At 39.0% G+C, this 17,090-nt stretch overlaps 1 protein-coding gene across 1 annotated transcript in view; it reads left to right on the plus strand.

Annotated features, from left to right (window-relative positions):
* The window catches only part of LOC139381223 (protein kinase C epsilon type), a 262,754-nt gene that overhangs the window by 132,444 nt on the left and 113,220 nt on the right, over positions 1-17,090 (plus strand). Inside the window, exons 3-7 of the mRNA XM_071124683.1 lie at positions 162-330; positions 3,183-3,217; positions 3,340-3,434; positions 3,527-3,656; positions 10,285-10,427. Of these exons, the coding sequence (XP_070980784.1) occupies positions 162-330; positions 3,183-3,217; positions 3,340-3,434; positions 3,527-3,656; positions 10,285-10,427 (572 nt within the window). The remainder of the gene's footprint in view (positions 1-161; positions 331-3,182; positions 3,218-3,339; positions 3,435-3,526; positions 3,657-10,284; positions 10,428-17,090) is intronic.

Genomic DNA, 17,090 nt, shown 5'->3' on the forward strand with positions numbered 1-17,090 from the left:
TTTTCGTCTTGTTGGGAAGGGTCCGTAAGTAAGCAATTGTATACACCTGTTGTTTCTAAATGCGATTTGAATAGATTTGATAAGGAGGTTATTGCACCATCCTCCTTGTCTGTCTCTTCATGTGCCATTCTGAAGTATATACTAATAATGTGCTTCTCCAGCTCCAGGCTCCGGTGAGAATGCTGAGGAGCGTGTGTTTCGGGAGCGCATGCGGCCTAGGAAGAGGCAGGGTGCCGTACGAAGGAGGGTCCATCAGGTCAACGGACACAAGTTCATGGCCACCTACCTGCGGCAGCCTACCTACTGCTCCCACTGCAGAGACTTTATATGGTGAGAGACACACACATGCCTACATCAGCCTTTATATGCATGGTCATGGGCGGTCTGAGCTCTTGTCTGTCAGTGTTTCCATGGAGACATTGGGAAAAGCCCCTAGGCTAACCATTACAGTGGAAGCTTTATCCTGGAGACTACAGCCGGTTCTCTGCTCCTGTTTGCACCAAGCTACATGAAACAAGCACACATCTGTAGTACTCATGGCACAGGCTGCAAGCTGACAAGTACTGCTTTCTAGGGCTTATGACCTAACAGATGACTGCAGAGCACACCCAAGAGGCACAGAGTCTTAAGGCTGTGAGAAGAGTCTGATCTGGGCTCGTAGGCACAAAGCATCTCAGAGTAGGAGTGCTGATCTAGGATCATGTCCCAGCCTGTCCATATAATCAAATTCATTATGATCTAAAAGGCAAATGTGATCCTAGATCAGCACTCCTACTCTGAGAGGCTTTGTGCATACGGGCCCTGGTCTGAACTAAGCAGAACTGGGAACTGCCTGCCTACATGTTGAAGTTACAGTACACAGTATCTCCTGATATGAGTCTTGATGGTTGTGCACAATGGTCTGTCTCCCACTGACATCCACTTCTAATAGTGAACCCTTTCTCTCTAGTGAACCAACTCAGTATCTGACCTGAGATTGGCTTTGGTATACTGTAGCATTGTCAGATAGTCCCTAACTGGCTGTGGTATACTGTAGCATTGTCAGATAGTCCTTAACTGGCTGTGGTATACTGTAGCCATTGACAAATAGTCCCTAACTAGGTGTGGTGTACTGTAGCCATTGCCAGATAGTCCCTAACTGACTGCAGTATACTGTAGCATTGTCAGATAGTCCCTAACTGATTGCAGTATACTGTGGCATTGTCAGATAGTCCCCAACTGACTGCAGTATACTGTAGCATTGCCAGATAGTCCCTAACTGACTGCAGTATACTGTAGCATTGTCAGATAGTCCCTAACTGACTGCAGTATACTGTAGCACTGTCAAATAGTCCCTAACTGACTGCAGTATACTGTAGCATTGTCAGATAGTCCCTAACTGACTGCAGTATACTGTAGCATTGTCAGATAGTCCCTAACTGACTGCAGTATACTGTAGCATTGTCAAATAGTCCCTAACTGACTGCAGTATACTGTAGCATTGTCAGATAGTCCCTAACTGACTGCAGTATACTGTAGCATTGCCAGATAGTCCTTAACTGGCTGTGGTATACTGTAGCATTGTCAGATAGTCCCTAACTGACTGCAGTATACTGTAGCATTGTCAGATAGTCCCTAACTGACTGCAGTATACTGTAGCATTGTCAGATAGTCCCCAACTGACTGCAGTATACTGTAGCATTGTCAGATAGTCCCCAACTGACTGCAGTATACTGTAGCATTGTCAGATAGTCCCTAACTGATTGCAGTATACTGTGGCATTGTCAGATAGTCCCCAACTGACTGCAGTATACTGTAGCATTGCCAGATAGTCCCTAACTGACTGCAGTATACTGTAGCATTGTCAGATAGTCCCTAACTGACTGCAGTATACTGTAGCACTGTCAAATAGTCCCTAACTGACTGCAGTATACTGTAGCATTGTCAGATAGTCCCTAACTGACTGCAGTATACTGTAGCATTGTCAGATAGTCCCTAACTGACTGCAGTATACTGTAGCATTGTCAAATAGTCTCTAACTGACTGCAGTATACTGTAGCATTGTCAGATAGTCCCTAACTGACTGCAGTATACTGTAGCATTGCCAGATAGTCCTTAACTGGCTGTGGTATACTGTAGCATTGTCAGATAGTCCCTAACTGACTGCAGTATACTGTAGCATTGTCAGATAGTCCCCAACTGACTGCAGTATACTGTAGCATTGTCAGATAGTCCCTAACTGACTGCAGTATACTGTAGCATTGTCAGATAGTCCCTAACTGACTGCAGTATACTGTAGCATTGTCAGATAGTCCCCAACTGACTGCAGTATACTGTAGCATTGTCAGATAGTCCCCAACTGACTGCAGTATACTGTAGCATTGTCAGATAGTCCCTAACTGACTGCAGTATACTGTAGCATTGTCAGATAGTCCCCAACTGACTGCAGTATACTGTAGCATTGTCAGATAGTCCCCAACTGACTGCAGTATACTGTAGCATTGTCAGATAGTCCCCAACTGACTGCAGTATACTGTAGCATTGTCAGATAGTCCCCAACTGACTGCAGTATACTGTAGCATTGTCAGATAGTCCCCAACTGACTGCAGTATACTGTAGCATTGTCAGATAGTCCCCAACTGACTGCAGTATACTGTAGCATTGTCAGATAGTCCCTAACTGACTGCAGTATACTGTAGCATTGTCAGATAGTCCCCAACTGACTGCAGTATACTGTAGCATTGTCAGATAGTCCCCAACTGACTGCAGTATACTGTAGCATTGTCAGACGCTCCCTAAGTGTAACAGAGTGATAATGATGTGACCTGTTTCTCTGACAGGGGTGATAAGGAGTGTTAGCACACAGCTGTGGCTATTTTAGCCCCCCTCAATAGCCACATTGACAGCACCTATAGAGGTGGCCCAACTCACTGCTATGGCTCAGGAACCTCTTAAACGTTCTGCTGTTCAATGGTTCAATTTCCATTCAGTACAGCAAAGCAGGGTTAGGCTGTTTAAATTCCAGATTGTGACTTCTAATCAAAAACATAGAAAAATACATGTTGAACGTGACAAAGCTTTGACGGCCCAAATATATTCACTTCATTCCAAGTAATAACTTACAATTCCACAGTAACTTAATACTGTTCCACTCTGAATCTGACTGTATGTTTCATTGAGTGACCATTTCTCTCTCTCAACAGGGGTGTGATTGGAAAACAGGGTTACCAGTGTCAAGGTAACCATCATATCTATGTCTGTGTTACAGCTATCTGCACACCAATGTGTATTCCCATAACAGATAACTCAACTAACGTGTTGAAATGAAAGTGATTGACTTAGTTGTCTGTTGTCTCCTAGTGTGCACGTGTGTAGTCCATAAGCGCTGCCACGAGCTCATCATCACAAAATGTGCTGGGATGAAGAAAGACAAAGAGGACACCACACCAGAGGAGGTAGGCATCATTCCAGATATGAGTTATAATGAGGTGAATCAATCTAAGGGTGTGACTGTGTGATCGTTAATGGTCTTTGTCTCCCCCTGCAGGTTGGATCCCAGCGGTTCAGCGTTAATATGCCTCATAAGTTTGGTATTCACAACTTCAAAGTCCTAACCTTCTGTGACCACTGTGGATCGCTACTGTGGGGCTTGCTCAGACAAGGGCTGCAATGCAAAGGTACGCCAGCACACACACATGCACACACGCGCAAACATACCCACATACGCACGCACACACACACACAAACACACACACAAAGAGTTATACAAACAAATGCACCACTACACACAGACAATCACATACATAGTACATTCTCACAACATTTTGTACTGGTCAAAAAGAATGCACTCCAATAGCATGGTTTCCCTCTCTGTTTGTAACCATGGTCTCTCTCTCAGTCAGTAACCATGGTCTCTCTCAGTCCGTAACCATGGTCTCTCTCAGTCCGTAACCATGGTCTCTCTCAGTCTGTAACCATGGTGTCTCTCTCAGTCTGTAACCATGGTCTCTCTCTCTCTCAGTCTGTAACCAAGTCTCTCTCTCAGTCTGTAACCATGGTGTCTCTCTCAGTCTGTAACCATGGTCTCTCTCTCTCTCAGTCTGTAACCGTGGTCTCTCTCTCTCTCAGTCTGTAACCGTGGTCTCTCTCAGACAGTAACCGTGGTCTCTCTCAGTCTGTAACCATGGTCTCTCTCAGTCTGTAATCATGGTCTCTCTCTCAGTCTGTAATGTGAATGAACATGTGAGGTAACCATGGTCTCTCTCAGTCAGTAACCATGGTCTCTCTCTCAGTCTGTAACCATGGTCTCTCTCAGTCAGTAACCATGTTCTCTCGCTCAGTCAGTAACCATGGTCTCTCTCAGTCTGTAACCATGGTCTCTCTCTCAGTCTGTAACGTGAATGAACATGTGAGGTAACCATGGTCTCTCTCAGTCTGTAACCATGATGTCTCTCTCAGTCTGTCACCATGGTCTCTCTCAGTCTGTAACCATGGTCTCTCTCTCAGTCTGTAACGTGAATGAACATGTGAGGTAACCATGGTCTCTCTCAGTCAGTAACCATGGTCTCTCTCAGTCAGTAACCATGGTCTCTCTCTCAGTCTGTAACCATGGTCTCTCTCTCAGTCTGTAATGTGAATGAACATGTGAGGTAACCATGGTCTCTCTCAGTCAGTAACCATGGTCTCTCTCTCAGTCTGTAACCATGGTCTCTCTCTCAGTCTGTAATGTGAATGAACATGTGAGGTAACCATGGTCTCTCTCAGTCTGTAACCATGGTCTCTCTCTCAGTCTGTAACCATGGTCTCTCTCAGTCAGTAACCATGGTCTCTCTCAGTCAGTAACCATGGTCTCTCTCTCAGTCTGTAACCATGGTCTCTCTCTCAGTCTGTAACCATGGTCTCTCTCAGTCAGTAACCATGGTCTCTCTCAGTCAGTAACCATGGTCTCTCTCAGTCTGTAACCATGGTCTCTCTCAGTCAGTAACCATGGTCTCTCTCTCAGTCTGTAACGTGAATGAACATGTGAGGTAACCATGATGTCTCTCTCAGTCAGTAACCATGGTCTCTCTCTCAGTCAGTATCCGTGGTCTCTCTCAGTCTGTAACCATGGTCTCTCTCAGTCAGTAACCATGGTCTCTCTCTCAGTCTGTAACGTGAATGAACATGTGAGGTAACCATGGTCTCTCTCAGTCAGTAACCATGGTCTCTCTCTCAGTCAGTAACCATGGTGTCGCTCTCGGTCAGTAACCATGGTCTCTCTCTCAGTCAGTAACCATGGTATCTCTCTCAGTCAGTAACCATGGTCTCTCTCTCAGTCAGTAACCATGGTGTCGCTCTCAGTCAGTAACCATGGTCTCGCTCTCAGTCAGTAACCATGGTCTCTCTCTCAGTCAGTAACCATGGTCTCTCTCTCAGTCAGTAACTATGGTCTCTCTCTCAGTCAGTAACAATGGTGTTGCTCTCAGTCAGTAACCATGGTCTCTCTCTCAGTCAGTAACCATGGTCTCTCTCAGTCTGTAACCATGGTGTCTCTCTCAGTCAGTAACCATGATCTCTCTCTAAGTCTGTAACCATGGTCTCTCTCTCAGTCTTTAACCATGGTCTCTCTCTCAGTCTGTAACCATGGTGTCTCTCTCAGTCTGTAATGTGAATGAACATGTGAGGTAACCATGGTCTCTCTCAGTCAGTAACCATGGTCTCTCTCTCAGTCTGTAACCATGGTCTCTCTCAGTCAGTAACCATGTTCTCTCGCTCAGTCAGTAACCATGGTCTCTCTCAGTCTGTAACCATGGTCTCTCTCTCAGTCTGTAACGTGAATGAACATGTGAGGTAACCATGGTCTCTCTCAGTCTGTAACCATGATGTCTCTCTCAGTCTGTCACCATGGTCTCTCTCAGTCTGTAACCATGGTCTCTCTCTCAGTCTGTAACGTGAATGAACATGTGAGGTAACCATGGTCTCTCTCAGTCAGTAACCATGGTCTCTCTCAGTCAGTAACCATGGTCTCTCTCTCAGTCTGTAACCATGGTCTCTCTCTCAGTCTGTAATGTGAATGAACATGTGAGGTAACCATGGTCTCTCTCAGTCAGTAACCATGGTCTCTCTCTCAGTCTGTAACCATGGTCTCTCTCTCAGTCTGTAATGTGAATGAACATGTGAGGTAACCATGGTCTCTCTCAGTCTGTAACCATGGTCTCTCTCTCAGTCTGTAACCATGGTCTCTCTCAGTCAGTAACCATGGTCTCTCTCAGTCAGTAACCATGGTCTCTCTCTCAGTCTGTAACCATGGTCTCTCTCTCAGTCTGTAACCATGGTCTCTCTCAGTCAGTAACCATGGTCTCTCTCAGTCAGTAACCATGGTCTCTCTCAGTCTGTAACCATGGTCTCTCTCAGTCAGTAACCATGGTCTCTCTCTCAGTCTGTAACGTGAATGAACATGTGAGGTAACCATGATGTCTCTCTCAGTCAGTAACCATGGTCTCTCTCTCAGTCAGTATCCGTGGTCTCTCTCAGTCTGTAACCATGGTCTCTCTCAGTCAGTAACCATGGTCTCTCTCTCAGTCTGTAACGTGAATGAACATGTGAGGTAACCATGGTCTCTCTCAGTCAGTAACCATGGTCTCTCTCTCAGTCAGTAACCATGGTGTCGCTCTCGGTCAGTAACCATGGTCTCTCTCTCAGTCAGTAACCATGGTATCTCTCTCAGTCAGTAACCATGGTCTCTCTCTCAGTCAGTAACCATGGTGTCGCTCTCAGTCAGTAACCATGGTCTCGCTCTCAGTCAGTAACCATGGTCTCTCTCTCAGTCAGTAACCATGGTCTCTCTCTCAGTCAGTAACTATGGTCTCTCTCTAAGTCAGTAACCATGGTCTCTCTCTCAGTCAGTAACCATGGTCTCTCTCTCAGTCAGTAACAATGGTGTCGCTCTCAGTCAGTAACCATGGTCTCTCTCTCAGTCAGTAACCATGGTCTCTCTCAGTCTGTAACCATGGTGTCTCTCTCAGTCAGTAACCATGGTGTCTCTCTCAGTCAGTAACCATGGTCTCTCTCAATCAGTAACCATGGTCTCTCTCTAAGTCTGTAACCATGGTCTCTCTCTCAGTCTTTAACCATGGTCTCTCTCTCAGTCTGTAACCATGGTGTCTCTCTCAGTCAGTAACCATGGTCCCTCTCTCAGGCTGTAAGGTGAATGAACATGTTTTGTAACCATGGTCTCTCTCTCAGTCAGTAACCATGTTGTCTCTCTCAGTCTGTAACCATGGTGTTTCTCTCAGTCCGTAACCATGGTCTCTCTCAGTCTGTAACAATGGTGTCTCTCTCAGTCCATAACCATGGTCTCTCTCTCTCTCAGTATGTAACCATGGTCTCTCTCTCAGTCTGTAACCATGGTGTCTCTCTCAGTCAGTAACCATGGTCCCTCTCTCAGTCTGTACGGTGAATGAACAAGTGAGGTAACCATGGTCTCTCTAAGTCAGTAACCGTGGTCTCTCTCAGTCAGTAACCATTGTCTCTCTCTTAGTCTGTAACCATGATGTCTCTCTCAGTCTGTAAGGTGAATGAACATGTGAGGTAACCATGGTCTCTCTAAGTCAGTATCCATGGTCTCGCTCAGTCAGTAACCATGGTCTCTCTCAGTCAGTAACCATGGTCTCTCTCTCAGTCTGTAACGTGAATGAACATGTGAGGTAACCATGGTCTCTCTCAGTCAGTAACCATGGTCTCTCTCTCAGTCAGTAACCATGGTGTCGCTCTCGGTCAGTAACCATGGTCTCTCTCTCAGTCAGTAACCATGGTATCTCTCTCAGTCAGTAACCATGGTCTCTCTCTCAGTCAGTAACCATGGTGTCGCTCTCAGTCAGTAACCATGGTCTCGCTCTCAGTCAGTAACCATGGTCTCTCTCTCAGTCAGTAACCATGGTCTCTCTCTCAGTCAGTAACTATGGTCTCTCTCTAAGTCAGTAACCATGGTCTCTCTCTCAGTCAGTAACCATGGTCTCTCTCTCAGTCAGTAACAATGGTGTCGCTCTCAGTCAGTAACCATGGTCTCTCTCTCAGTCAGTAACCATGGTCTCTCTCAGTCTGTAACCATGGTGTCTCTCTCAGTCAGTAACCATGGTGTCTCTCTCAGTCAGTAACCATGGTCTCTCTCAATCAGTAACCATGGTCTCTCTCTAAGTCTGTAACCATGGTCTCTCTCTCAGTCTTTAACCATGGTCTCTCTCTCAGTCTGTAACCATGGTGTCTCTCTCAGTCAGTAACCATGGTCCCTCTCTCAGGCTGTAAGGTGAATGAACATGTGATGTAACCATGGTCTCTCTCTCAGTCAGTAACCATGTTGTCTCTCTCAGTCTGTAACCATGGTGTTTCTCTCAGTCCGTAACCATGGTCTCTCTCAGTCTGTAACAATGGTGTCTCTCTCAGTCCATAACCATGGTCTCTCTCTCTCTCAGTATGTAACCATGGTCTCTCTCTCAGTCTGTAACCATGGTGTCTCTCTCAGTCAGTAACCATGGTCCCTCTCTCAGTCTGTACGGTGAATGAACAAGTGAGGTAACCATGGTCTCTCTAAGTCAGTAACCGTGGTCTCTCTCAGTCAGTAACCATTGTCTCTCTCTTAGTCTGTAACCATGATGTCTCTCTCAGTCTGTAAGGTGAATGAACATGTGAGGTAACCATGGTCTCTCTCAGTCTGTAACCATGGTCTCTCTCTCAGTCTGTAACCATGGTCTCTCTCTCAGTCTGTAACCATGGTTTCTCTATCAGTCTGTAACCATGGTTTCTCTATCAGTCAGTAACCATGGTCTCTCTCAGTCTGTAACCATGGTCTCTCTCTCAGTCTGTAACCATGGTTTCTCTATCAGTCAGTAACCATGGTCTCTCTCTCAGTCTGTAACCATGGTCTCTCTCTCAGTCTGTAACCATGGTCTCTCTCTCAGTCTGTAAGGTGAATGAACATGTGAGGTAACCAAGGTCTCTCTCAGTCAGTAACCATGGTCTCTCTCAGTCAGTAACCATGGTCTCTCTCTCAGTCTGTAACCATGGTCTCTCTCTCAGTCTGTAAGGTGAATGAATATGTGAGGTAACCATGGTCTCTCTCAGTCAGTAACCATGGTCTCTCTCTCAGTCTGTAACCATGGTCTCTCTCAGTCAGTAACCATGGTCTCTCTCTCAGTCAGAAACCATGGTCTCTCTCAGTCAGTAACCATGGTCTCTCTCAGTCAGTAACCATGGTCTCTCTCAGTCAGTAACCATGGTCTCTCTCTGAGTCTGTAACCATGGTCTCTCTCAGTCTGTAAGGTGAATGAATATGTGAGGTAACCATGGTCTCTCTCAGTCAGTAACCATGGTCTCTCTCAGTCAGTAACCATGGTCTCTCTCTCAGTCTGTAACCATGGTCTCTCTCTCAGTCAGTAACCATGGTCTCTCTCTCAGTCTGTAAGGTGAATGAACATGTGAGGTAACCATGGTCTCTCTCAGTCAGTAACCATGGTCTCTCTCAGTCAGTAACCATGGTCTCTTTTTCAGTCAGTAACCTTGTTCTCTCTCTCAATCTGTGAGGTGAATGAACATGTGAGGTAACCATGGTCTCTCTCAGTCAGTAACCATGGTCTCTCTCTCAGTCTGTAAGGTGAATGCACATGTGGTGTAACCGTGGTCTCTCTCAGACAGTAACCATGGTCTCTCTCTCAGTCTTTAACCATGGTCTCTCTCTCAGTCTGTAAAGTGAATGCACATCTGGTGTAACCATGGTCTCTCTCAGACAGTAACCATGGTCTCTCTCGGTCTTTAATTAACCATGGTCTCTCTCAGTCAGTAACCATGGTCTCTCTCTCAGTCTGTAAGGTGAATGCACTTGTGGTGTAACCGTGGTCTCTCTCAGACAGTAACCATGGTCTCTCTCGGTCTTTAACCATGGTCTCTCTCAGTCAGTAACCATGGTCTCTCTCTCAGTCTGTAAGGTGAATGAACATGTGATGTAACCATGGTCTCTCTCTCAGTCAGTAACCATGGTCTCTCTCAGGCAGTAACCATGGTCTCTCTCAGTCAGTAACCATGGTGTCTCTCTCAGTCTGTAAGGTGAATGAACATGTGATGTAACCATGGTCTCTCTCAGTCAGTAACCATGGTCTCTCTCTCAGTCTGTAACCATGGTCTCTCTCAGTCAGTAACCATGGTCTCTCTCAGTCAGTAACCATGTTCTCTCTCTCAGTCTGTAACCATGGTCTCTCTCAGTCAGTAACCATGGTCTCTCTCTCAGTGTGTAAGGTGAATGAACATGTGATGTAACCATGGTCTCTCTCTCAGTCTGTAAGGTGAATGTACACAGACGCTGTGAAAGTAACGTGGCTCCTAACTGTGGGGTGGACGCGAGGGGCATCGCCAAGGTTCTGTCAGACCTGGGGGTCACACCAGACAAGATCTCCAGCAGTGCCCAGAGGAGGAAAAAGGTTAGAGGGCACCACCATTGACACTGGGCACTGCCAGGATCAAGGGGCACTGCCGTGGTCAGAGGGCAGAGGCGAGGGGTTATGGTCAAGGAGTAGAAGCAGGGGTATGGGCAGGGGCAGGGGCCAACGGGTACGAGCAGGGGTATGGGTATGGGGCAGGGATATAGGGCAGGGGTATGGGCAGGGGTATGGGGCAGGGGTATGGGCAGCGGTGAGTGGTAGGGGGCAGGGGTATGGGGCAGGGGTATGGGCAGGGGTATGAGGCAGGGGTATTGGGCAGGGGTGTGGGGCAGGGGTATGGGCAGGGGCAGGGGTGAGGGGCAGGGGCAGGACTGAGGGGTAGGGAGTATGGGCAGGGTATGGGGCAGGGGTGAGGGTAGGGAGTATGTGCAGGGGATAGGTGGTTGGGGGAGGGGCGAGGGGTATCGGCAAGGACAACAATTGATGAGAATTCAGATTCATTAAATGTGTACAGAATGTCCTCAATGAGACAATTCATTTAGCAGCAGTCACAGTGCACACAGATCAAACACACATCCCCTGCCGCCTAATCCTGCTTGTACCCCTTGCCCCAGCCCAGATATAATTCTACTGGATAGAAATATACTCAACAGAACTATACTGGATAGAATGATACTGGATAGAATTATACTGGATATAATTATTCTGGATAGAATGATTATGGATATAATTATACTGGATATAATTATACTGGATAGAATTAAATTGGATAGAATGATTATAGATAGAATTATACTGGATAGAATTATACTGAATATAATTAATCTGGATAGAATTAGACTGGATAGAACTATACTGGATATAATTATATTGGATAGAATGATTATAGATAGAATTATAGTGGATAGAATTATACTGGATATAATTAATCTGGATAGAATTAGACTGGATAGAATTATATTGGATAGAATGATTATAGATAGAATTATTCTGAATAGAATTATACTGGATAGAATTAATCTGGATAGAATTATACTGGATATAATGATTATAGGTTGAATTATACTGGATAGAATGATTATAGATTGAATTATACTGGATTAAATTATAATGGATAGAATTATACTGGACTAAATTATACTGGATAGAATTATACTATATATAAGTATGCTGGATAGAATGATTATGGATAGAATTATACTGGATAGAATTATACTGGATAGAATTATACTGAATAGAATGATTATAGATTGAATTATACTGGATAGAATGATTATGGATAGAATTATACAGGATATAATTATACTGGATAGATTTATACTGGATAGAATTATACTGGATAGATTTATACTGGATAGAATTATACTGGATAGAATTATACTGGATAGAATTATACTGGATAGAATTATACTGGATATAATGATTATGGATAGAATTATACTGGATAGAATGATTATGGATAGAATTATACGGGATATTATTACACTGGATATTATTACACTGGATAGAATTATACTGGATAGATTTATACTGGATAGAATTATACTGCATAGAATGATTATGGATAGAATTATACTGGATAGAATGATTATGGATAGAATTATTACTGGATAGAATTATACTGGATAGATTTATAATGGATAGAATGATAATGGATAGAATTATACTGGATAGAATGATTATGGATATACTTATACTGGATATAATTAGAATTAATAGAATGATTGTGGATATAATTATACTGGATAGAATGACTATGGATATAATTATAATGGATAGAATGATTGTGGATAGAGTTATACTGGATAGAATGACTATGGATATAATTATAATGGATATAATTATACTGGATATAATGATTATGGATAGAATTATACTGGATAGAATGATTATGGATATACTTATACTGGATATAATTAGAATTAATAGAATGATTATGGATATAATTATACTGGATAGAATGACTATGGATATAATTATAATGGATAGAATGATTGTGGATAGAGTTATACTGGATAGAATGACTATGGATATAATTATAATGGATATAATGATTATAGATTGAATTATACTGGATATAATGATTATGGATAGAATGATACTGGACATAATTATACTGGATAAAATGATTATGGATAGAATTATACTGGATATAATTATACTGGATAGAATGATAATAGATTGAATGATTATGGATTGAATTATACAGGTTAGAATGATTATGGATAGAATTATATTTGATAGAATTATACAAGGTAGAATGATTATGGATAGAATTATGCTGGATAAAATTATACAGCACAGAATGATTATGTATAGAATTATACTGGATAGAATTTGACTGGATAAATGATTATGGATAGAATTATACTGGATAGAATTATACTGGATATAATTATACTGGATAGAATTATACTGGATAGAATTATACTGGATAGAATTATACAGGATTTAATGATTATGGATAGAGTTATAATGGATACAATTAGACTGGATAGAATGATTATGGATAGAATTATACTGAATATATTTATTCTCGGTAGAATTATACTGGATATAATTATTCTGGATAGAATGATTATGGATAGAATCATTATGGATAGAATTATACTGGATATAATTATATTGGATATAATGATTATAGATAGAATTATACTGGATAGAATTAATCTGGATAGAATTATACTGGATAGAATGATTATAGGTTGAATTATACTGGATAGAATGATTATAGATTGAATTATACTGGATAGAATGATTATAGATTGAATTATACTGGATTAAATTATAATGGATATAATTATACTGGACTAAATTATACTGGATATAATTATACTATATATAAGTATGCTGGATAGAATGATTATGGATAGAATTATACTGGATAGAATTATACTGGATAGAATTATACTGGATAGAATGATTATAGATTGAATTATACTGGATAGAATGATTATGGATAGAATTATACAGGATATAATTATACTGGATAGATTTATACTGGATAGAATTATACTGGATAGATTTATACTGGATAGAATTATACTGGATAGAATTATACTGGATAGAATTATACTGGATAGAATTATACTGGATATAATGATTATGGATAGAATTATACTGGATAGAATGATTATGGATAGAATTATACGGGATATTATTACACTGGATATTATTACACTGGATAGAATTATACTGGATAGATTTATACTGGATAGAATTATACTAGATAGAATGATTATGGATAGAATTATACTGGATAGAATGATTATGGATAGAATTATTACTGGATAGAATTATACTGGATAGATTTATAATGGATAGAATGATAATGGATAGAATTATACTGGATAGAATGATTATGGATATACTTATACTGGATATAATTAGAATTAATAGAATGATTATGGATATAATTATACTGGATAGAATGACTATGGATATAATTATAATGGATAGAATGATTGTGGATAGAGTTATACTGGATAGAATGACTATGGATATAATTATAATGGATATAATTATACTGGATATAATGATTATGGATAGAATTATACTGGATAGAATGATTATGGATATACTTATACTGGATATAATTAGAATTAATAGAATGATTATGGATATAATTATACTGGATAGAATGACTATGGATATAATTATAATGGATAGAATGATTGTGGATAGAGTTATACTGGATAGAATGACTATGGATATAATTATAATGGATATAATGATTATAGATTGAAATATACTGGATATAATGATTATGGATAGAACGATACTGGACATAATTATACTGGATAAAATGATTATGGATAGAATTATACTGGATATAATTATACTGGATAGAATGATAATAGATTGAATGATTATGGATTGAATTATACAGGTTAGAATGATTATGGATAGAATTATATTTGATAGAATTATACAAGGTAGAATGATTATGGATAGAATTATGCTGGATAAAATTATACAGCACAGAATGATTATGTATAGAATTATACTGGATAGAATTTGACTGGATAAATGATTATGGATAGAATTATACTGGATAGAATTATACTGGATATAATTATACTGGATAGAATTATACTGGATAGAATTATACTGGATAGAATTATACAGGATTTAATGATTATGGATATAATTATAATGGATAGAATTAGACTGGATAGAGTTATAATGGATACAATTAGACTGGATAGAATGATTATGGATAGAATTATACTGAATATATTTATTCTCGGTAGAATTATACTGGATATAATTATTCTGGATAGAATGATTATGGATAGAATCATTATGGATAGAATTATACTGGATATAATTATATTGGATAGAATGATTATAGATATAATTATACTGGATATAATTATACTGGATAGAATTATTATGTATAGAATTATACTGGGAATAATTAGAATTATACTGGATATAATTATCCTGGATATAATGATTATGTATAGATTTTTACTGGATAGAATTATACTGGATATAATTATGCTGGATAGAATTATACTGGATTGAATGATTATGGATATAATGATTATGTATAGAATTATACTGAATAGAATTATCCTGGATATAATGATTATGGATAGAATTATACTGGATAGAATTAGACTGGATATAATTATATTGGATAGAATTATTATGTATAGATTTATACTGTATAGAATTATTATGGATATAATTATTATGTATAGAATTATTTCTGGGAATAATTAGAATTATACTGGATAGAATTATCCTGGATATAATTATACTGGATTGAATGATTATGGATATAATTATACTGGATATAATGATTATGGATAGATTTATACTGGATAGAATTATACTGGATAGAATTATACTGGATAGATTTATACTGGATAGAATTATACTGGATATAATGACTATGTATAGATTTATTCTGGATAGAATTATACTGGATATAATGATTATGGATAGAATTATACTGGATATAATTATACTGGATATAATTATACTGGATATAATGATTATGGATAGATTTATACTGGATATAATTATACTGGATATAATTATACTGGATAGAATTATCTTGGATAGAATTATACTGGATAGAATTATACTGGATATAATGATTATGGATAGATTTATACTGGATAGAATTATACTGGATATAATTATACTGGATAGAATGATTATGTATGTAATTATACTGTGTAGAATTAGACTGGATAGAATGATTATGGATAGAATTATACTGGATATAATTATTCTGGATAGAATTATACTGGATATAATGATTCTGGATAGAATTATACTGGATATAATGATTATGCACAGAATTATACTGGATATAATGATTATGGATATTATTATACAGGATAGAATAATTATGGATAGAATTATACTGGATAGAATGATTATGTATATAATTATACTGGATATAATGATTATGCACAGAATTATACTGGATATAATGATTATGCACAGAATTATACTGGATATAATGATTATGGATAGAATTATACTGGATAGAATGATTATGTATGTAATTATACTGTGTAGAATTAGACTGGATATAATGATTATGGATAGAATTATACTGGATAGAATTATTCTGGCTAGAATTATACTGGATATAATGATTATGGATAGAATTAGACTGGATAGAATGATTATGGATAGAATTATACTGGATAGAATTAGACTGGACAGAATGATTATGGATAGAATTATACTGGATATAATTAGACTGGATAGAATGATTATGGATAGAATTATACTGGATAGAATTAGACTGGATGGAATGATTATGGAGAGAATTATACTGAGTAGATTTATTCTAGATAGAATTTTGCTGAATAGAATGATTATGGATATAATTATACTGGATATAATGATTATGCACATAATTATACTGGATATAATGACTATGCACAGAATTATACTGGATATAATGATTATGCACAGAATTATACTGGATATAATGATTATGGATAGAATTATACAGGATAGAATGATTATGGATAGAATTATACTGGATAGAATGATTATGGATAGAATTATACAGGATAGAATGATTATGGATAGAATTATACTGGATAGAATTAGACTGGATATAATGATTATGGATAGAATTATACTGAGTAGATTTATTCTAGATAGAATTATGCTGGATAGAATGATTATGGATAGAATTATACTGGATATAATTAGACTGGATAGAATGATTATGGATAGAATTATACTGAATATAATTAGACTGGATAGAATGATTATGGATAGAATTATACTGAGTAGATTTATTCTAGGTAGAATTATGCTGGATAGAATGATTATGGATAGAATTATACTGGATATAATTAGACTGGATAGAATGATTATGGATAGAATTATACTGGATAGAATTAGACTGGATAGAATGATTATGGATAGAATTATACTGGATATAATGATTATGCACATAATTATACTGGATATAATGACTATGCACAGAATTATACTGGATATAATGATTATGCACAGAATTATACTGGATATAATGATTATGGATAGAATTATACAGGACAGAATGATTATGGATAGAATTATACTGGATAGAATGATTATGGATATAATTATCCAGGATAGAATGATTATGGATAGAATTATACTGGATAGAATTAGACTGGATATAATGATTATGGATAGAATTATACTGAGTAGATTTATTCTAGATAGAATTAT

The sequence above is a fragment of the Oncorhynchus clarkii genome, chromosome 23 (genome assembly GCF_045791955.1).
Source record: "Oncorhynchus clarkii lewisi isolate Uvic-CL-2024 chromosome 23, UVic_Ocla_1.0, whole genome shotgun sequence".
Taxonomy (NCBI): domain Eukaryota; kingdom Metazoa; phylum Chordata; class Actinopteri; order Salmoniformes; family Salmonidae; genus Oncorhynchus; species Oncorhynchus clarkii.